This window comes from Cervus canadensis, chromosome 29, assembly GCF_019320065.1.
Source record: "Cervus canadensis isolate Bull #8, Minnesota chromosome 29, ASM1932006v1, whole genome shotgun sequence".
NCBI lineage: Eukaryota > Metazoa > Chordata > Mammalia > Artiodactyla > Cervidae > Cervus > Cervus canadensis.
The window spans coordinates 11,016,181-11,037,227 of record NC_057414.1 but is presented as its reverse complement, the minus strand read 5'-3'; the positions used below and the strand labels follow the sequence as shown (position 1 = coordinate 11,037,227).

General features: G+C 49.7%; 1 protein-coding gene across 10 annotated transcripts in view; it reads right to left on the bottom strand.

The window, feature by feature from the left end:
* Nucleotides 1-2,333: 2,333 nt before the first annotated feature.
* TENM4 (teneurin transmembrane protein 4) overlaps nt 2,334-21,047 on the bottom strand; it is an 816,614-nt gene continuing 797,900 nt past the window's right edge. For all 10 annotated transcript variants that reach the window (XM_043452828.1, XM_043452823.1, XM_043452819.1 and 7 more), the window contains 3 exons: nt 17,439-19,053; nt 10,791-10,933; nt 2,334-7,879 (listed from right to left, as the gene is read on the bottom strand). In XM_043452828.1, coding sequence (XP_043308763.1) covers nt 7,121-7,879; nt 10,791-10,933; nt 17,439-19,053 — 2,517 coding nt within the window. In that variant the 3' untranslated portion in view covers nt 2,334-7,120. The remainder of the gene's footprint in view (nt 7,880-10,790; nt 10,934-17,438; nt 19,054-21,047) is intronic.

The window sequence follows — 21,047 nt, the reverse complement described above, 5'->3', positions numbered from 1 at the left end:
CTTTCTCCACCGCCTTGCCTCTCCGATCTCCCGCACACCCGCGAGGCCGCGGTTGTAGATCAGCGAGCACCCGGCGCGTAGGGGCGGAGACCCACCGTTCCGCCCCCTCCTCGTCCCGCGAGGCCCTCGCACCTGTAGCTACTTCAGAGGAGAGGTGGCCCCTTGCCTCTAATCAGAGACATAGACGCCACAACCCCGCTGTTTCTCAAATACACCAGAGAGGGTGGACCCCTGCGGCAAAGGCAAAGCTGAGCTTAGGGTGACCCGCAGCTGGGCAGCTGCTTTGGGCTCTGGGGACGCGCAGTGGGTTAGATACACACAGGTCGGGCTGGGGATGCTCAGCCCCGGTTGAGTCAGTCCTGAAGGTGCATGGCTCGTGGCATGGGCACGGGGGTTGCCTTCCGAGAGGGAAGGAGCTACCAGAGGGCTTCGGGAGCACGTTTCAGCTGGGCTTGAAGAAGCGTTGAGTGCAAAGGCGCGCAAGGTGTGAAAGGCTGGGGTATCTCCCGGTGGGGCACTTTCCCCTGCAGCTGACTGTAGTGTTGTGGGGAAGAGGGAGGGGACGTCGCCAAGGAGGACACGATACACTGATATGCTGGCTCTGCTGGCTGGAGGTGGTAGGTCTCCTTGAGCAAGGGCATCTGAGGGTCAGGCTGAATAGCTTATGGTGTCTACAGTGCAAAGGGTAGTTGTTGGCAGCAGTTCTCAAAGCCTGAAGGTTCTCATCCACATCACCTGGGAATACTTAGAAATGCACATAATGGGGCCCCATGCAGACCCAACCAAACCAGTCCATCCTAAAGGAAATCAGTTCTGAATATTCACTGGATGGACTGATGCTAAAGTTGAAACTTCAATACTTTGGCCACCTGATGCGAAGAGCTGACTCATTGGAAAAGACCCTGATGTTGGGAAAGATTGAGGGCGGGAGGAGAAAAGGATGACAGAGGATGAGATGGTTGGATGGCATCACGACTCAATGGACATGAGTTTGAGTAAACTCCGGGGGTTGGTAATGGACAGGGAGGCCTGGTGTGCTATGGTCCATGGGGTAGCAAAGAATCAGACATGACTGAGCGACTGAACTGAACTGATGCAGACCCACTGATTCAGAAATTCTGGGGGTGGGGCCCAGCAATCTATGGTTTGAGAAACACCAGCTGAGTCTGATATAAGCCAGAATTTGAGAACTACTGGTGCAGTGGAAAGAGTACTAGACTTTGGTAGGAAGGTGGGGAGGGGCCTGGGGAGGAAGGCGTGAGAGGGGAAAGTTGCAGTCAGCCAGGTGCTATTGTTCAGAGAGCAGTGAGCCACATTACATACCTGCTCCTTTAACGTGATCTGAGGAGGAACTAAGAAAGGTATGGGCCACCTTGTTACAGACAGAAGACTGAAGCTTAGAATTTAAATTACTCACCTAAGATCAGCCTCCGTCCTGGCACCACGGAAGAATGACAGCCTGGACATCGGTGCCTGGTCAGCCCGTGGCTGCCCGGCTGGAGGGGAGAGGCCTGAAGCTTGAAGCTCCTTCCCCCGGGGGTCCTGGTGGTGAGCCAGACCCGAGGCTAATGGGAAGCAGTGAGCCTTCTGTTCTCACTCTTGTCCTCAATTATTTGAATTTTCATAAGGTTCACCATTCACACTAGGGAGCTGGGCTTAGCAAATGTATTTTCCTAAGTGACCAGCTGTCATCCCTGACTTCTAAACCTGAGGTTCAATGTGAGGTTCTTTGAGAAAGGCAGGGTGAAAAATAACCTGTATGCTGTGACTACACCTACCCTAGATTTTTTTTTCCAGAAAAAGAAAAGATACATTAATATCATACAGCAAAAAAACAAAAACAAATCCAAAACAATGCTAAAGGAATTTTCCTTTTTTCCCCAAGTTGTATTATGTGGCTATAATAATTTGTATGATGAATATACATTTTTGAAAGTGCAACTAAAGACACCCCACATGGAACGCAGTGATGTGACCCAGTGAACAAGTGGCAGAGCACAGGCTGTTTCCTTAGGGCAGCGTGGGTCTGCCCGGCCACTTGGAGTCTGTCCTCGAGGCCAGTAAGAAGAGCAGCTGCGATATGGCCCAGGGGAACAGCGGGGCATAGCTGGTGTCAAAGGGGCTTTGACACATGTGAGGTTAAGCCCCAGGGTCTTTATGTCCTTTGGAAATGCCTCTCTATGACAGGCGTCACCTGGAGGGCTTAAGGGGGACTTTGGGGCCAAGGACCAGAGCTTTGGTGGTCCTCCTGAGAACAGGAGCCTCTTGTAGTGCAAACTCAGAGCACTGGCTCAGGCAGTCACCGTTCTCCAAACACAAGGCCACTAGACACCTTTAAACACAAAATATTCTTTTATTTGTCAACGAAGGCTACACGGGATCACTTCTGGTTTTGTTTTTATGCTTTTTTTTTTTTCCCCTTTTCTAGAAGGTATCTACATCTGCATTTATTTACAGCCTTGTCGGTATTTACATAGTCAAGAATACAGTGTTAGAAACACAAAAGTGTTGAGAAAAAAACTTCTCAAAATTAGTTCCAGACTTCAGGAAAATTATTTCCACATGGTAAGGCCAGAGTCTCCAGTGTTGGTCGTCCAGAGGCAGCTTGGGAGAGTCCCGTTGCCAAAGCTGCGGGTTCAGAAGTCTTGAAGAACATCAGGCGGGTCTAGAAAAGTGGGATTCTGGTGTTGGGTGAATCCAGGGCTGCCGGGCACCACCAGACATCTGTGACTCAGCTTCTGCCAGGCTAGCGGAGCCTGCTGGAGCATTTGTTCTCCACTGGCAGTTTGCCCTCAAAATCAAACACATGTTTCTGGGGACCAAGAGGTCACCTGGTATCATGCCTTTGGCATTCCAGAAAGGGTAAGAAACCCAACATCGGCCCGCTGTCTGGGGCGGTCGTGTACACAAGGCTGGTTTTTTGAGAATGTAAAGTTTGGAGAGGATCAAGTTTCTATCACCTGAGCAATGAGTCTTTAAAATGAGTTTGTTGTTTTTCGAAGGTTAAATGAAAGGGCCGTGAACTACAGAGTTCTTTAATTTCCTCCTGTCCAATAAAATACAGACAAGTATATAAACCTACCTGGGAATTATGAACCTTCAATAGAGGGCTTTTAGTCCTAAATGAGGATCCCAAGGGGAAAAAAGAGACTGGGTTCTTTCTGGGAACCCTCAGGAGGCGGGCCCTAGCTTGGGACCAGAAGCCATGGCTGGGGCTTTAGTGGCCACTGTGAGGGGTAGAGGATAGATTTGACTTTGAGCACCGGGGGAACAAACCCCAAAACCCGAGACCCTGCTGAGGCCTGGCTGACTCCTTCCTCCTGGGCACCAAACTCAGTGTCATGGTCCTCATCCTGTGGCAATTGCAGACACAGGCTGCCAATGTAAAACTATTCTAAGATTTCACGTGGAAATCTTGTCTTTGCATATTGGAAACCCCTGCCATTGTTAAAGGTGGTACTTAAAAGTCATAGCTAAAAAGGTTATTCTTTTTTAAAAAAACAAATTTGATTCCTTGTTGTGCTAAGTCGCTTCAGTCGTGTCCGACTCTTTACGAGTCTGTGGACTGTAGCCCGCCAGGCTCCTGTGTCCATGGGAAGGATTCTCCAGGCAAGAATACTGAAGTGGGTTGCCATGCCCTCCTCCAGGGGATCTTCCCGACCTAGGGATTGAACCTGCGTCTCTTATGTCTCCTGTACTGGCAGGCAGGTTCTTTACCACTAGCGTCACCTGGGAAGTCCTCTGCTGTGTGTCTATGAAAACACTGCCCTGTTTTATTCACCTTCCTTGTCTACATCACCTTCTGCTCCCAGCCCCACCTCATGCTAATTCATTAGAATCACACCCTCTGGCCATTTTCAACTTCTGGTCAGTTTCTTGGAAATGGTTTCAAATCTTCCATCCCTAGGTAGAAATCAGGTACGGGTCTATTCCATGGTTTACTTCTCAGCAAACAGTTCTGAGTGGCAAGCATCAGGGGTCATTTCCCGTGGAGTTTCTTTGCCTTCTTCCTGCTGTCATAGCTCCCCCCTCCAGTGATGTCTGTCTGGTGGGTGGGTGAAAAGGAAATCTCATCCTATAAAACCAAAGTTGGGGAATCACTGAAGTCCTATTTAAGGGGATGGCAGAGGGGCTGATGGCAGCTGTGGAGGACACAGGAGGAGGCAGGAGCTCTTCTAAAGAAGCTTCCACAAACAGCTCTTCTGCCTTCTTGGGACAGAAGCTGTCATTCTGCAGGACAGTGGACAGGGGCCAGTGAGGGCGGGCTGTCACTCGAGGGAAGGGACACGTTTTGGCTGGTTAATGTCAAAAGGGCAGGTGCCATCAAAGATGGGATTTGATGCCTGGAGGCTGTTAGGCTGGCATGGGGAACGCTGGCTTATGCCTTCACTGTTGCTGTGACCCTGGGACTGCTGGTCCCGGCGGGAAGACAGGAGAGGCACTGAGTCACCTTTGAGCTCAAATGCAAACCAACTCATGAGGGCCAAGGCCAGAAGCACCATCTCCAATGGCAACAGCACAAGGTGGAACTGAGGTGCATGGGGCTGCCTGCCCCACACTTGAGACCCTTTCTCTAAAGGCTGGGGGTGCTTCCATTTCCTCCCATACAGAAGCTAGGCCTCCGTGATGGTATGTAGCCCAGGAAAAAAAAAAGAACATCATTCATTTAAAGAAAAGTAATGTTCAGTCATTTTCTGTGACTTTGATCTTTAAGAGTCACGGTTGCTTTGGGGTTGGAGAGTCAGAGGGTTGGGGAGGTACAGGGAGATGGTTCACTTGGCTCTGACCTCCAAGTAGACGTTCCCAGCAGGTCTGGGCTGATGTCAGGAGGTCAGGGTGGAACTGATCATCTAGGCCAATGTGCAGGGCCCCACTGCTCAAGGACCCCTTCCATCAAGATGACATTTGAGAGGCAGGTCTATTCTGGATTTAAAAACAAAACAAAACGTGTTCTTCAGGCCCAACTATCTTCCATCCTGTTCAAGAAGGATCCCGCCAGATGGGAGCCACCACCAGCCCCCGCCTCGCACGGGGGCCCGGAAGTCCTGCCATGTGACTTGGCGGAGCTCTGGACGCGGTGGACAAACAGGCCAAGGTGCACTGTCACGGCAGTGTCACTTTTCTTTTTTTTTGGAAACAGGAAGAGCACTTAGCAAAACGAATCCTCTCATCCCAGTGGGACGATGTCAGGCGAGACCTCCTCTCCCGAGCAGCTTTGGGTGCCTCCCTCCGCCAGGCAGGCCCCCGGCCCGCGTGCTGCACCGATTCTCACGCAGCAAGAGACTGTCTCGGTTTCGTTCACTGCTGGAATATTCTGAAGACTCTGTGAGTAAGGCTATAGAGGTGCCGTGAGCTTGTCAGTCCAACAAGGTTTCCACGGGGAAAGAGCTCAGACTCAGAATTCATTTTCCACACTTAATATAAAATGTAACCCATAGAAGTCCCATTTTCTAAGAAGCCCAGCTTGAAAGGGAACATTTGGCTTCCCCTCCCAGTCTCCCAGAGCCTCCTGTGAGAGGTAATGATGATGGTAATTGGGCAGATGAGACAGGAGAAAGGCGCCCCGGTCTCCCCTCCCTTCAGCGCTCCCCTTCAGCCTGGTGGGGGCTGCCTCTCCCGGACAAGCCTTGCAGGTGTGGGCTGGCCACAAGCCTCTACCCACTGACCTCAGGCGTGGGTCTTCACAGGGGCAACTGTAGCCTGGCTTCCTGCATCTGCGGGCACTGCCCCCAGTCCTGGAGGGGCAGCTTGATGCTGCCAGGCCACACCAAGTTCTCTCTCCTCTCCTCCTTGCTCCTTCATCTTGCTTTAAAACCCTGGTTGGGCTCCTCTAGAGGGGAGAAGCCGTCATCTGTTTTAGAAGAATTTCACAGAAGAAATTTCCTGCATCCCAAGCTCTGCAGTTAGCCCGACATGGGGGAAGCAGAGGAGCCTTCCGGAGCTGGTTAGAAGCATGCTTGGTTCACGCCTTCCTCTCTTTGGCTGACTTTTCCTTAAACCTCTTTTCTGGAACTGAAGGCCACCAGGCACCTCTCTCCACACTCCTAGTTCTCAGTGGTGGCAGCTGAGCAGTGGAGGCAAGATGCCCAGAGTCCTGGGGGAGAGGGCTTCACCTAGGAAGGCAGGCTGGTACCCTTGCCACCAATGCCATCCTTTTGCAGTGGGTGAACTTCTCTTCCGGGCGTGGTGCCCACACTGAGGGCCGGCTGTGCAGTGCTGGTTCTCACATCTGGCTTGGGGAGAGAAGAGGAGCTGAATAAGGAACATCAAGGGAGGACTGACCAGCCACAGACGCCCTGGGTGCCTCTGCCTCTTAGCCCCCAGGACGAGGTTGCCAACTGGGAAAAAGACCCGGGAGACACGTGCTCCATCCCAGCAGGGGGGTGGCAACTGACAACTACACAGGGTTTGCAAAAGGGGTTGGGGGTTTCATTTAGCATCAAAATATAAAGCTTGGACAGGAGTTTGGGGCAGCTTGAAAAAGGTGCTGTGAGATCATGAAATTCCCCAGAGCAAGATGAAACCATCCGTGGTCCTCCGGGGGCATGGAACACAGTGTTAAAAAGCACCGCCACCTGTCTGTGGGAGCTTGGCCAAAGATCCTTGGGTCCTGCAGACCCTCTTTCCAGGCCCTCCGGAAATTTGCTACTGGCCCATGACTCTCCGCACCCTTCACTCCTGCCCGACCCCCGTGGAAAATAGCCTTGCACGTGGGACAAGTTAGCACAGACACTCGTGTCTCACATCACACTGGGGACCTGGGGACAGACAAGGACACACCCCAGGGGCTGCATCTCAGCAAAGAGAAACGTGCCCCAAACAACAAGGAAAAGGGAACAAAAGACAGTCAAGTTTTCATTGTGATCACACTACAGAAAAAAAAAATACCCTCTGTTCTTTGCAAAAAATGTGTGAAGGCCAAATCTGTGTTTTTCTTTTCTTAAAAAAAAGGATGTTGCATGAGTTACAATGCAACCAAGTATCTTTTTTTTGTTGGTTTTTTTTGCACTTGTTAAAAAAAGGATTTTTTTTTTCTCTCTTTTAAGTACAACACAGTCAGGTACGCGGCCACAAAAGAGTAGCTGTCTTTGGCAAGAAGTCCCGGCCGTGGTCCTCTCTGTCACCTCCGGCCCATCTCACTCTGTCTCATGAAGTGGATGTTGTTGGCGCTGTCTGACAGTTCCGGGTACTGCTCGACCGAGATCACGAAGAAGCCATCGTAGCCTTGGACCCGCCCCGTGTTCAGCACCTGCTGCCTCTCGCCCTCGGTCCAGGCCCGTAGGCCCTCCTCCCCTTCCCGAAGCCGCTGCTGCTCGCGGGCCCAGGCCTGGCGCACGGCTCTCTGCCGGGCCAGCTCCAGCACCCGCGCCTTCTCCTCGTCCAGAGTGGTCCCGTAGCGGGTGTTCAAGCACAGCGCCCCATACTGGAGCTGGATGTCTGTGTAGCGTCTAGTCCTGCCGTTAAGCATCGTGTTCATCTGGGAAACGGTGACGTTGACCCCGTTCTCCAGGGTTCGCCGCCCACCGCTGAGGCCCAGGATGGCCAGGTCGCCTTCCGAAGGCCCCGGTTTCACGAAGTAGTGGGTGTCCACTCCGTCGATGGTAAAGTGCAGGTTCTCCAGGTAGTGGGCGTTGTTCAAGATGGCAGCAACCCTCCGCCCGTCCTCGTTGGCCACGCTGATGATGTCTGTGGCCACGCGGCCATCCTTCAAGGCGAACTTGACCCCCTTGCCGAACACGGAGCCGCTGGATGCAAACTTCTTTGTCTCTGGGGCCTGCTGGCAGCTGGTGATTGTGGAGCCATAGAGCTGGTCAAAGCGTTCCAGGGTGACGAAGGCCTTGAGCTGCTTCTGCACTTCACATTGCACCCCGAGGATAGACTGATGTGGGGAGGAGAAAGAGAGAGTGAAATAAAGTGGGGAAACCACCAGTCAGCCTGCATGACTAAGTTTAACTTATACAAATACACTAACCTGTAGCATCTAGCTCTACTGCTGACCACTAGGACACCCAGCCCCTGTTCTAGTAGCGTCTAGTCCTGCCGTTAAGCATCATTTTGATCTGGGAAACGGTGACGTTGACCCCATTATCCAGCGTTCGCTGTAAAAACACCCATGTATTTAACCTTTCCTTCCACTCAGAGGCTGTTCAGGGCACATCTACTCTGGGCTCAGTTGCCTTCTCGGCACTGGGGTCACAACAATGAATCAGACATCATCCCTGTCCTTGGAGAACTCCTTGTTTCATGGGGAAAGACAAATGTACAATGAATAACTACAATCAAATGTGAGGACTGGTGGCCTAAGAGAAGTGACAGTAATAGCTATAGCCAACATGTCTTGGTCTTGGAGCTGAATAGTTCATATTCATTATCTTGTTGGATCCTCACAATAACTTTATACAGTAGGGGTGTTATTATTCTGGTTTTACATCTGAGAAACTAAGACTCAAAGAGGTTGAGACTGGCCCACGGCCATACAGTAGTAGGTATTCAAGCCAACATTCGAACACAGGTCTTTCTGATTCTAGAGGCTCAGTTCAAGGGCTACTGGAGCCGGGAGGAGCAAACACAGCTCAGGATATGTCGGCCTGGAGGCAGAGAGGCGAGGTGGAGAAGGCGAGGTTCAAGGACAGGCTCACACCTGAGTTGGACTTGGAGGATGAGGGGGTGATGTCAGGTGCAGCCATGAGGAGGATGTACTCTTGTCTAGAGGCTTAGGAAGATGGAAAGCAGTGGTTTACATGAACCCTCTTGCGTGCGTGCCAGGTCGCTTCAGTCCTGTGCAACTGTTTGTGACCCTGTGGACTGTAGCCCGCCAGACTCCTCTGTCCATGGGATTCTCCAGGCAAGAATACTGGAGTGGGTTGCCATGCCCTCCTCCAGGGACTGTTCCTGACCCAGGGATCAAACCCTCATCTCTTACATCTCCTGCATTGGCAGGTAGGTTCTTTACCACTAATGCCACGCGGTAAGTCCATGAATCCTCTTAACCTGCTTTATTGCTCTCTGCCACACTTAGAAATGATTTTCAAGGATGACCTCTGTCTCTACAATGCTTCCTGGAGGCTCCTTAAGTGCCCCTGCTCTTGGCTGCTTTAGGGAACAGGTTGGGCCTGTCTCCTTGGCATACCTGTCCCTCCCATGGCTCAGAAAGCTATGGGAAGCCACTCTCAGGCAGGCTGCAGGGCTTTATCAGCAACTCAGGCGAACGGCTGTAGAAACAGGCCCATCGGTTTCTCACTGAAATTAAGTCCTCTTTATAATTAATAGAACCCTGTCTGTGAACAATTATTTCCTAGAGTTTCACGAAAGCCAGAGTGCTCAACAACAAAGATCTCCGATGCTTGCCAAGGGCAGAAATCAATAATTCATTGACAGGAGAGGCAGGCAAAGGGGCCGTCAGGGACTGTAGCTCTGGGAGCAGGTGGCGGAGGGAGCCTGGAGTTGGGGGCTCAGCTGAGAGGCTGGAAGCAGCCCCGGGAAGACGGTGCCGTGGGCAGCTGGGGGGACCTGGAGGGGAGGGATGGTAGGGCTGGAGAGGGCAGGGGCAGGGTGAAGGCCACAGAGAGAGGCTTTGCGGCCAGATGGACTTGGGCTCTCATTGCCTTCTGCTACTTTGCAGCTGATCTTGGACTAGTTTCCTTTCTCAACTCTGGTCTCCTCTGTAAAGTGGGGGAAAAGGCTGAACTCACAGAGTTGTTTACCTCTTTCAACCATTTGGTCATTCAACAAAAAGTGTTCCGGGCACCTGAGAAATGTGCAAGGTGGTAGGCCGGGTACCAAATAAGACCCACTACTTGCCCCCTTGGGGTTCAGAGTCTAGTGGAGATACAGGAAAGAAAGTAAGAATGAAAATATAGTGTGGTGGGGAAGCTGTAGGTGCCATCAGATCACAAGGGTCCAGCATCATGTTCTGCAGAGTCTAGGGGAAGGAAACAGCCAGGCTGAGACCTCATGGAATCTGGCCGGAGTAAGAGATGTGGATGCATCAGTTTCTGATTGTCAGCCGTATGCCTTCTGCAACCTAGACTTCCTCCTCAGTCTCTTGTCCCCCTGGACAGGGATCCCCTGGAAGGCCCAGTCTCTGCCCGACTCATTCCTGCCTTCACTGGGCTCCTGCAGCATGGGGTCTGGAAGAGCCAGCTCCTTGTACAGATCTTATGAATGAGGGGGGCAGTGGGAAGAAATGAGCAAATGGGTGCAGGAAGTGAGGGGTGGGGTGAAACTGCTCTTACGGATCTTTATAGCCATAAAATTCTATGAGTCTTTGTGTCCTAAATGGAAGATGGAGAAAGCAACATTCTTTTGAGCACCTACAGACAGATCTGAGTTTGAATCCCACTCTACTCCATCTTTGCTGGGTGGCATTTGAAAGCCTCAGGCATTAAATCTGTAAAATGACAACAATGATACAGGGGGATATTTTTGTGTTAACTTATAAAGGACACCTCACACAAGGGCAGGGGCATGTTGAGGGTGCTCAGGAAATACCACATTTGTATTTAGAACGCAACTTTCCTCCTCGTACTTTTGTTCTGGGTTGGGACAAAGGCTCATTGTGTGGAACTCCAAACTCAGTGTAACATACAAAACTCCTTAATTTGGCTCATGAGGATCTGTGCCCCATTATGGCTGTGTCCACAGTGATCTGCCGGGGTCACTGAGTTATTTGCTCAACAGTTTCTGGTAAGCACTGCAAACGCACCACGTTGGTTTCTATTATTGGCCTAAGCTTTTCTGAAAAGCTGGTGGGACCCGTTCCTGGAATGTCAGCCACGTGTGTGAATTACCTTGCTGTTGTCCCACTCCTGAGTTTTCATCTGTGTGTGGACGAGCTCGTAGGATGGTTCCATGGCATCCATGTCTGGCTTGGGATAGCCGGGGATCACGTTGTGAAGCTGGAATCCGAAGGTGAGGAGCCAGCTGTTGACATCTGGGAGGGAGAGAAGAAGCAGAAACATTCCTGTGGAGTCAGTGGACTGCAGATGTGACACACCCCGAGAAGGCAGCCTAGAGGAAGGCTGCTGGGGTGGGGTGAGGACGTGGTGGGCGGCTGGTGGGAGAGTCAACAAGCACGCCGGAAACCGTTTCATAGTATGGAAGCCGAGCGTGCTCTTGGGGCCCAGTGATCCCTCCTGTGGATGTATCTGAGAGTGATGTCACGCATGTAGAACCCAGACTTCCCAACTCCTCTTTCTACTGTCACTCTACCCCGAGGACCTTCAGCTTCACAGCCAGGGGCAGCTGTTGATGGATGAAGACCCCTCGCATCCACTTAAACATCAATAAGAGACACAGAGGACAACCACACCAAAAGGAAAGACTTTAATGAATGACTTTCTAAGAGAAAATTCACTTAAGAAATAAACTCTTAAACTGTTTTCCAATCCTTTCTGCAGAGATTAGAACCTCAGGGCCAAAGTGCATTGGCCTGTGCTAGTTGTTTCCATTGCATCCGACTCCTGGCGACCCTGTGGACTATAGCCTGCCAGGCTCCTCTGTCCCTGGGATTCTCCAGGCAAGAATACTGGAATGGGTAGCCATTTCCTCCTCCAGGGGATCTTCCTGACCCAGGGATCAAACCCATGTCTTCTGTGGCTCCTGCATTGCAGGAAGATTCTTTACCGCTGAGCCAGGGGGAAAGACCATGGAGATGGCCTGACCACAGATCAAAGAGTTCCCCCTGCCCCCGATCCTGCCTTTTATTTACTCTGACAGCCCAAGGAGGTCACCTAACCTCCCGGTGCCTTCATTTCCAGTCTCTATATTGGGTTTGATGATCAAGCCCCATAGCCATTGGATTTATTGGTTTTTATAATACTCCTGGGGGGTTACTAATTAGAAAGTATAGGGCCAGGCGGGATAGTGTCATGAGCATTTGGCTCACTGAAGAATGGAATCAGGAAGTCAAGACTTCAGGGGAAAAAAAAAAGACTTCAGGAAAAGAAAGAGGGCGTGCCATCAGTTACGTGGCCCTCTGTGACTGAGGGTCTTTTCTGGGCCCAGCACTGGTGTCACAGACCCTCAGCTTGCACACTCAGGACCCTGGAGGGGAGATGAGACACACGGCATGGATAACTTTGACACGAGAAAAGGGCTGAGGGGAGGGCAGAGGTCTTTTGGTCCTACAGGCTGACAAATCTTCATGAAGAAGGTAGCCTTTAAGTCAGACGCTGAAAGTTGTGTAAATTTTGTCAGACTTCAGTGGACATGAGGGGGGCACTTCAGGCAAAAGCTGTTGTGTAAGGCAAGGCCTGGAGTGGGGAGGTGAGCATTGGGAACTCTCAGGTAACCAGACAGCAGTTCAGCAGGGCAGAGAGAGAATCAGAAAGGAAAATGGTGACTGGAGCAGGAAGAGGCTGAGGTGGCAGGTGGGAGGTGATTTGGGGTCTGCAGGAGACAGACAGGGTTTCCTTGGTGGCTCAGATGGTAAAGAGTGTGCCTGCAATGTGGGAGACCCAGGCTTGACCCTTGGGTAGGGAAGATCCCCTGGAGAAGGACATGGCAACCCACTCCAGTATTCTTGCCTGGAGAATCCCCATGGACAGAGGGGCCTGGCAGGCTACAATTCATGGGGTCTCAAAGAGTTGGACACAACTGAGTGGATAACACACACACACACACAGGAGACAGACAGACAGCCTGTGTCCCAGCATGGCTCAGCCTTCCTTGGGAAGGGGCAGCCGAAGATGCCAAGACAGTTGGTGACCAGAGACTTGAATCTGAAGTCAGGAGAAGGCAGGATTCAGAATTTAGTCTCAGAGCCAGCAACTCTGGGCAGTGGGCATTCAGGCCTGCTTTTGGCTTCTTCCCAAGCAGATAGATCCCTGGTCAGGGAGGTTCTTAGGGTCCAGGCATTGGTGAAACAGAGTTCATCCCAATGATGGGAGTGCTCTTTGGGGGTCAACAACCTCATCCCGTGTTGCCTGTACCATAAGAGCCTCCTGTTTGCCTTTTTTTGGGGGGTGGCTTGTTTTTGCTTTTTGGATGTTACAGAGTCCATCTCTTGAGTTTGAAGACTGGAGGTGCTGAAGTGAAGGGATGGTACAAAGAGAAGATTGGGAAACCAAATTCTACTTCTAGAAAGACCACATAAGGGAAAGAACATGGTAAGGCAAGACAAAACCCAGGTCCAAACACTGGCTCCCCAACTCACAAACCGTGTGATCTTGAACATTTTCCTTAATCTCTCTGAGGTTCAGTTTCTTTGTCTGCAAACTGATGGGAGAAATAGTTTTCACCAAGTCATGGAGAAGAATACTAACAGTGTTACCATTTGAGTTGGCCATCATATAGCAGGAACTGGTCTGTCTGTTATATAAATGATTGACTTTATTATATTTTCAAGTGTTCAGCGTGGTTCTGACTCATAGAAGGTTTTCTGTGTTTCCTCTGTGTTTGAAGAAGAAACATCTATGCCTCCATGTGCCTGGACTTTCGTTTCCTCATTTGGAACATGAGACGCTTGGATCAGTTTTCTCCAAAGTCTCTATACTCACTGAGTTTCTAAGTATCTCTGATTCTATGAATCATGGCAGATGGTTCTTTGGGAAATTAAAACAAACAGAATGGAGAGGAAAAAAATGGCTACAAAGCCATTTTGCCTGAGGCTTAGAACTTGCATCTGAATTTGTAGTTGCAGAGGAAAGCTTCTACCAGGAGTACTGCAAATTCCCAGGAAACCAGGGGGCTGAAAAGAGGCCTGGGCCTTAATTATAAGTGATGGAAGGTGGGAAACTTTCTCGTTATGCCTTTAGGAAAAACGCTGAAAACTGATTTATTCACTGGTTTTTCTACCATGCTTTTCTGAAGAGTTGGGAATGTTACCTTTCTTTCCTATGAGAAAGGAAACGTCTACATCAGAGGTAGATGTTCCCTCACATTAAATAGCTCTTCACCCATCCGTCTCAGACCTCAGCGTGGCTGCCTGGAACAGTGATGGAGAATAACAATCCCTTCTCACATGAACAGAGCTGTGCACTTTACAGAGAGAACTCACCTAAGAATGAGGATTTTGGAGTCAGACACAGCAGCGGTCTAAGCCCAGCCTCGCCCCCTCTACCTGGGCCAGTTTCTTTTCTTCTCTGACCCTCACTTTCTGCCTCTGTAAATGGGGTCTGTACTCCCCATCTCACAGGCAACAGGGATGGTCAAGTGCCAAGGTGTATATAAGGGATCAGTGGTGGACATTTTAAAGTTGCAATCCTAGCGTCCCATTCTGCCTTTTCTCTCTTTCTTTTTGAGGTATATGCGTGTATTTTTAGGGATGCTGACTCCACCTAAGGGTTCCTCATTGGAGTATGTGAATGATCTAGGCTAAGCCAATCAGTGCATTCTATCTCCCCAGCCGTGGTGGTTGATTCAGGGGTCATCATGTGATACAAGTCTATCCAATACAGGCTTAAGACCGCATGCACCCATGCTCAGCTGCTAAGTTGTGTTCGACTCTTTTGTGACCCCAGGGACTGTAGCCCACCAGGCTCCTCTGTCCATGGGATTCTCCAGGCAAGAATACTGGAGTGGGTTGTCATTTCCTCCTCCAAAGGCTCTTCCCGACCCAGAGATCAAATCTGTGTCTCCTGCCTTAGCAGGCAGATTCTTTACTACTGAGCCACCTGGGAAGCCCTAAGGCCCTATAATGGAGTCTATCTCAGGACCCTTGAAGAAATTTTTGGAAAAAAGATGCCCTTTTTATCATCGTCATTGCTGGATGTGAATGAGGTTGCAGGTAGCCTACACGGAAGCTAATTGGTTAGGTCTAGTGAGAACTAGTTGCATTTTGGCTTTTGGTAGTAAAATGGTTTTTTGCACCATTTTTTCTTCAGTTACAGTAACCTGCCAAGTCATCTCACAGGAAGCTCATTGGAGGATGAGGCACAGGGCAAGCTTAATCCAAACGGTTGTAAGTGGAGTATCCTTTCAACCCACTAAGATGTTCCTGGGCTGGCAGCAAGCTGAGCATGGTGACTGATGGGAAACCTTGCTGGGATATTCCTGTCCACATGTCCCAAGGGGGTTTTCATCTCACCTGCTTACCACTGTGTCCTCTCTTCCTGCCCACTCTTGGGACTCCAGCTCTCTAGAGGACCATCTAGAATTCTTCTCTGAAAGAAGACTAATTCTCTAGGCCCCTGTCAGCAGAAACGGGTCCATCCTGAGCCACCAAGTCTGGGGGCCCAGGAAGCCACCGCGTCCCTAAGGGGCACTCATGTAGGCTGTACACGCTGCCTTCTGCACTCTGGCATGTGCGGCCCCCTCTCCCTGGGTCATCCCTCTTCCCGTCACCTGGTGAAAGTCCACTCGTAAGGGGACCTCGTGCATCAGTGGCTCCCTGGGCGGAATCAGCCGTGTCTCCTGACATGTCTCCTGATGGTTTCACTGACCATCACGGCAAACCTTCACTGCGGGCCTCTCACACTTCACAGCGCGTGTCTGTCTGGCCTCATGCAAGGTGAATTTTCGGAGGGCTGGGATTGTCTTTCTATCCCCAGTGCCTGCACAGGGGCTGCACAGAGGATGCCCTTGTTTGATGAAGGAAATGGCCTTAAATTATGGGGCAGGAGGGTGGTATCATAGGACAAAAAAGGGGGAAAGTTGTCATGCCCAACTTTTTGCCCAATACACATATTCTTCTATAAAAATGGCTGTTTTTAACCAGACCTGAATTCCTGTAGCTTCTCTGACTTGTGAGGTCTGACCTGGCAGTGGCTGCTTGCTGGGAAGAGTCTGCTGGAGGCATTTCTGGCATGAGTGACCTCTGGGGCACTTTATACTCAAGTTGGTTTCACAGTAGTGAAGACCAAAGCCTGCTTTTAAAATTGGATAGTAGAGGAACGGGAATGAACATGAGCCATGAGCTGTGCTAGGCAGATTATCAAATGCATCTCGTTTCATCCCGGTAACCCATCCTACTGAGAGGGTAACAGGCAGGAAGGCCAGTGGTCTCCAAACGGAGGAAATAGGCTGCAAGTTTAGATTTTTTTCTCTTAAAATTCTGTGTTGCCATGACGACACCTGGTTCCACCTGAACTTAACTTTTCTCAAACCTTGAGCTCACCAATGCTTTTTTTTATGGATATTTTTCTTACGGAAATATTTTTCTTAAGCTATGTTAATGAAACTATGTATTTGCTTTGGACTTTGCCATTCTTCAAAATGGTTCCACCTAAGACTAACTTTTTTTCTTTTCTCAAACCTTGGGCTGATAATAGCTCAACAAACCAGTATTCAGATCAATTGTTTTATGGCTGGGGGATGACACACCTCATGCCATCCTATCTCAAAAATGCATATTGTGGGAGGGGGGCCTGGTGAAACTCCGTCAGCCTCGAGGTGTCTCTTATCTGATTAACAGCTTTCTAACAGACATAAAACATCTGGCTAAAGACTAGCAGGGGGCACTCTTTCTGCTGCCTTCTGATGTCTATGTCAGAAGCTTTCTCTATCTCTTTTATACCTTAATAAAGCTTTATTACACAAAAGCTCTGAGCAGTCAAGCCTCGTCACTGGCCCTGGATTGAATTCCTCTTCTCCAGAGGCCAAGAATCACGGTGTCTTTCACGGCTCAACAACAACCTTTCACTACCAGGGTTTTTTTTTTTTCCCCCATTTGTCCATCTGTTCTTTGTTGCTTTTGCTCCCTCATCCCCTCCCCTCTTTGGATGATTATTTTAGCCTTCATTTTATCTCTACCATCGACTGATAAGCTATGCCTCCGTTCTACCTTTCAGTATTGCTCTAGGATTTACAATACGCATATTTAACTCATCAGGGTCAGGGTAGATATTCTAACTTCAATTTATAGATCAGGAAACCAGAATTCAAGGGAAGTAAAGTAAATTATGTGGCTGTCATAGCTTAGAAATAATGGATCTTTTCTTTAGTTCTGTCTCCTAAGTCTGAATTTTCCATTTACCTGATCCCAAATAAGAGAACTGATTTCTTGTTTCTCTGTTGTTTTTTTTTTTTTTGCCGTACCTTCGCTCAGTTTATCTGGGACACATAACCAGCTTGATCTTCAGGTTAGAACCTCTCAAAATACATCCCAAGGGATGCATCCAGTGAGATATTAGGGTTTCATGGTAAAAACAAAAGGGGGGGGGGCGGTTTCATGGTCAAACAAATTGGAAAAACAGTGAGTAATTATGTGAAATTATATGAAACTGTTCCCTTTGCTACAAGAGTTCTCAGAGCCTTTCCTAAGCTGAAATGGATCATGAAAATTTTGGAATGGTGGTTACCCTATCAAACTGATTTGATGCCAAAACCAGTTCAAAGCATTTCTCATAACTAGTGTTTCTTTACAAGTACTTTGGAAAATGCTGCTCTAAGAGAAAGTCAATGTTTCCCATTGTACCATACTGGCTTTGTCAAGAAAGATGGTCCTAATGACCAGAACAATCGAGGTCCCTGCCCTCTGAATGAGCCCTGATCCTCACCTGTCATGAAGCACTTGATGTCCTGAGAGTTGCTGATGGGGTTGTTGTTTTTAAACATGTAGAGATTAAAGGGCATGATGTTGTTGCTACTAAGGTGCTTCCACAACTCGTGGTCTGGGCTAGTCCAGCGACCAGCCAGCACGTCGTAATCCCGCCGGCCCATGTGGACGAGCTTGGTGAGTGGATCATAGAGGCCACCATGGTAGCCAATGATGATCTGGAAGTTGGGGTTGGTGTCCATGTAGATCTCCCCATAGGCTGTGTACAGGATCTGCTTGATCATTAAGCCCGTCCCACTGAAGACAGCAAGAGGGGTCCCGATGTTGTCGCAAGCTATGTAAAACTCGTCTCCGCTGCTCAGCTCCATGGCGAAGAGGTGCCCTTGCAGGTCGTAGTAGAGGGATGTGATCTCAGAGCTGGAGTGGTTGTAGAGGTGGGTGACCTTGGTAGGGTTGGTCAGGTCTGCATAGAAGAACTGCAGGTGGTGGCTCTGGCTGCTCTTGCTGGACACCCGTCGACCCAGGCCATCGTAGCGATACCTGACGCTCCAGCCACCACCCCGGTTGTAGGCCTTGATGAGCAGGCCGGCTGAGTTGTACTCAAAGACATCGCTGCCCCGCTGCCTCAAGAAACCGTCCTCGTCCATCTTGTACTGCACGTCGCCCAGCCTGGTGATCCGGTCGCGGAGGTCGTACCGTAGTGGGGTAAGCCGCGCACTATTTCCAGGGCTCAGTAAGTGCAGGTTCCCATTGAGGTCATAGCTGTATCGCCAGAGTGGCTTGTCATTGATGGAGACCGTCTGCAGCTGGCCGTCGGCGTCATACTCATAGGAGTAGCGGGTGGTGTTGGCGTAGGGTCCCACCTTCAGCTCCTTCTTCACCACTCGCCCCATGTTGTCATACTGGACGGTCATCCAGTACATGAGCGAGCGGAAGATCTCATATTGCACTTCCTTCATCCGGCCGTAGGCGTCAAAGTGCTTGGTGTGGGTCATGACCGTCGTGGTGATGATCTGGTTAATGTCGTAGTAGATGACACCAAACTTCCCGAACTGCTCCGTCTTGCCCGACACGTCGTCATAGCGATACAGGTCAATGGGCAGCGGGGTCTCGTTGATCACAGCCTGCATGCTGGTCACTCGGAAGCTGTTGTCATAGTTGTAGTCAAAGCGGGCATTGACCATGCCTTCCTCGGTGAAGCGGAAGATCTGGCGGTCGATCAGGGGCCCGATCTGACGGTAGCGGATGGTGCAGGTAAAGCCCTCGTTCTGTAGGTTGATGGTCTTGAGCATGCCGGCAGTCTCATCGTAGGTGAAGCTCACCTTGGTGGTGTCGTAGAGCAGCTCGGCCAGCTTGGACAGCTTGCCATACTTGTATATCACCCTGCGGCCGGTGCCCAGGTAGAAGGTGTGGAGGAGGTGCCCGTCCTCCGTGAAGTCCTGGATGACTGAGGCGTTGCCCTCGGGGGGCCGGTAGATGTTCCGGTAGTAGCCCACTGAGCGGATGGTCTCCAGTGTCTGCCGAGCCACGTTGGGCATGGTCACAGAAGACAGGCGGTCGTTCTTGTCGAACTCAAAGATGTATTGCCTCTGGCTGTGGAGGAGCAGCACCATAGACTGGAGGGAGAGGAAAACCAAGAGATGAGAGGAGGGTGCTGGGGAGGACGGGGAGGTCTGTGAGCCCCAGACTTAAAGGAAAAGAATGAAAGGCCAGGGAAGCTGGTGGTTCGTCTAAGTTATGCCCAAACCAGAGCTTTCCAACCAGTGGGGCCTAGGATACTGCAATCGGGTACAGATGTGCTAAGAGAAGGCCTTCTCTCCACCCCTGGCCTGCCTATGGTGAGCAGCGTTGTCTGTTTGCCCCTCTGTGGCATACAGAAATGATTCTAGTATGAGATGGGGTTGGGAGAACTGACCTAAAGTATAAATATTTGTAGCAGTCTTTCTCTTGGCTCCCTTGCTCCAGATTCCTTCTCAATCTTCCTACTCAAGCAAGAATGGTTAAACACAGTCTGATAATGTCTGTGTGTGTGTGCGTGTAAGTCACTTCAGTCATGTCTGACTGTGCAACCCTGTGGACTTCAGCCTGCCAGGCTCCTCTGTCCACGGGATTTTCCAGGCAAGAATACTGGAGTGGGTTGCTGTGCCCTCCTCCAGGGAAACATCCCAACCCAGGGATTGAACCCATGTCTCTTATCTCTAACTGTATTGGCAGGCAGATTCTTTACCACTAGTGCCACCTGGAAAACCCCTGATAATGTCTATTGCCTGCTAAACAGCTTCTGTTGACTCCTATGGCCTATAGGATAAGACATATCTGAGAAGGACATTTAAGGTTTTACATAGTTGTTTATGTAGTAACAGGTCACACACCCAGCCAGGGGTTGGGTGGGCTGTGATGGGAATGAGGAAACCTGGTTTCTAATAACGGACTCAGTGTATGGCTCTGGGCAAATTCTTTCCCTCTGGGTTCAGATTTTCAGGTCATGTTGGATGACCTTCAGGGTATTTCTTAGCACTACCACAAATAATACTCTTACAGATGTGAATGCTGCAGGGTAAGGGAGATAGGTTAGATCAAGCAAAGCCTGAGCTGGACAGCTGACCAGGTGTAGAACACAAAGCAGGATCTGGGTATCAGAACTGTTTCAAGAATAAGTCAGTAGGTAACAGGCCAACAGACATCTGGGCATCAAAATTACCATTTCTCTTCTTTGAGACCAACTTTCGATTAGAGGCCTTTTCTGATTCTTAGTTCTTAGGATGAAATGAATGCAGAGTTCCAAAGAATAGCAAGAAAGCCTTCCTAAGAGATCAATGCAAAGACATAGAGGAAAACAATAGAATGGGAAAGACTAGAGATCTCTTCAAGAAAATCAGAGATACCAAGGGAACATTTCATGCAAAGATGGGCACAATAAAGAACAGAAACAGTATGGACCTAACAGAAGCAGAAGATATTAAGAAGAGGTGGCAAGAATACACAGAAGAACTGTACAAAAGAGATCTTAATGAGCCAGATAACCACAATGGTGTGATCACTCACCTAGAGCCAGACATCCTGGAGTGTGAAGTCAAGTGGGCCTTAGGAAGCATCACTATGAACAAAGCCAGTGGAGGTGATGGAATTCCAGCTGAGCTATTTCGAATCCTAAAAGATGATGCTGTGAAAGTGCTGCACTCAATATGCCAGCAAATTTGGAAAATGCAGTAGTGGCCACAGGATTGGAAAAGGTCAGTTTCATTCCAATTCCAAAGAATGACAATGCCAAAGAATGTTCAAACTACTGCAGAATTGCACTCATTTCACATGCTAGCAAAGTAGTGCTCAAAATTTTCCAAGCTAGGCTTCAACACCATGTGAACTGAGACCTTCCAGATGTTCAAGCTGGATTTAGAAAAGGCAGAGAGGAACCAGAGATCATACTGCCAACATCCATTAGATCATAGAGAAAGCAAGTAAGTTTCAGAAAAACATCTACTTCTGCTTCATTGATTATGCTAAAGCCTTTGACTATATGGATTGCAACAAACTGCAAAATTCTGAAAGAGTTGGGAATACCAGACCACCTTACCTGCCTCCTGAGAAATCTGTATACAGGTCAGGAAGC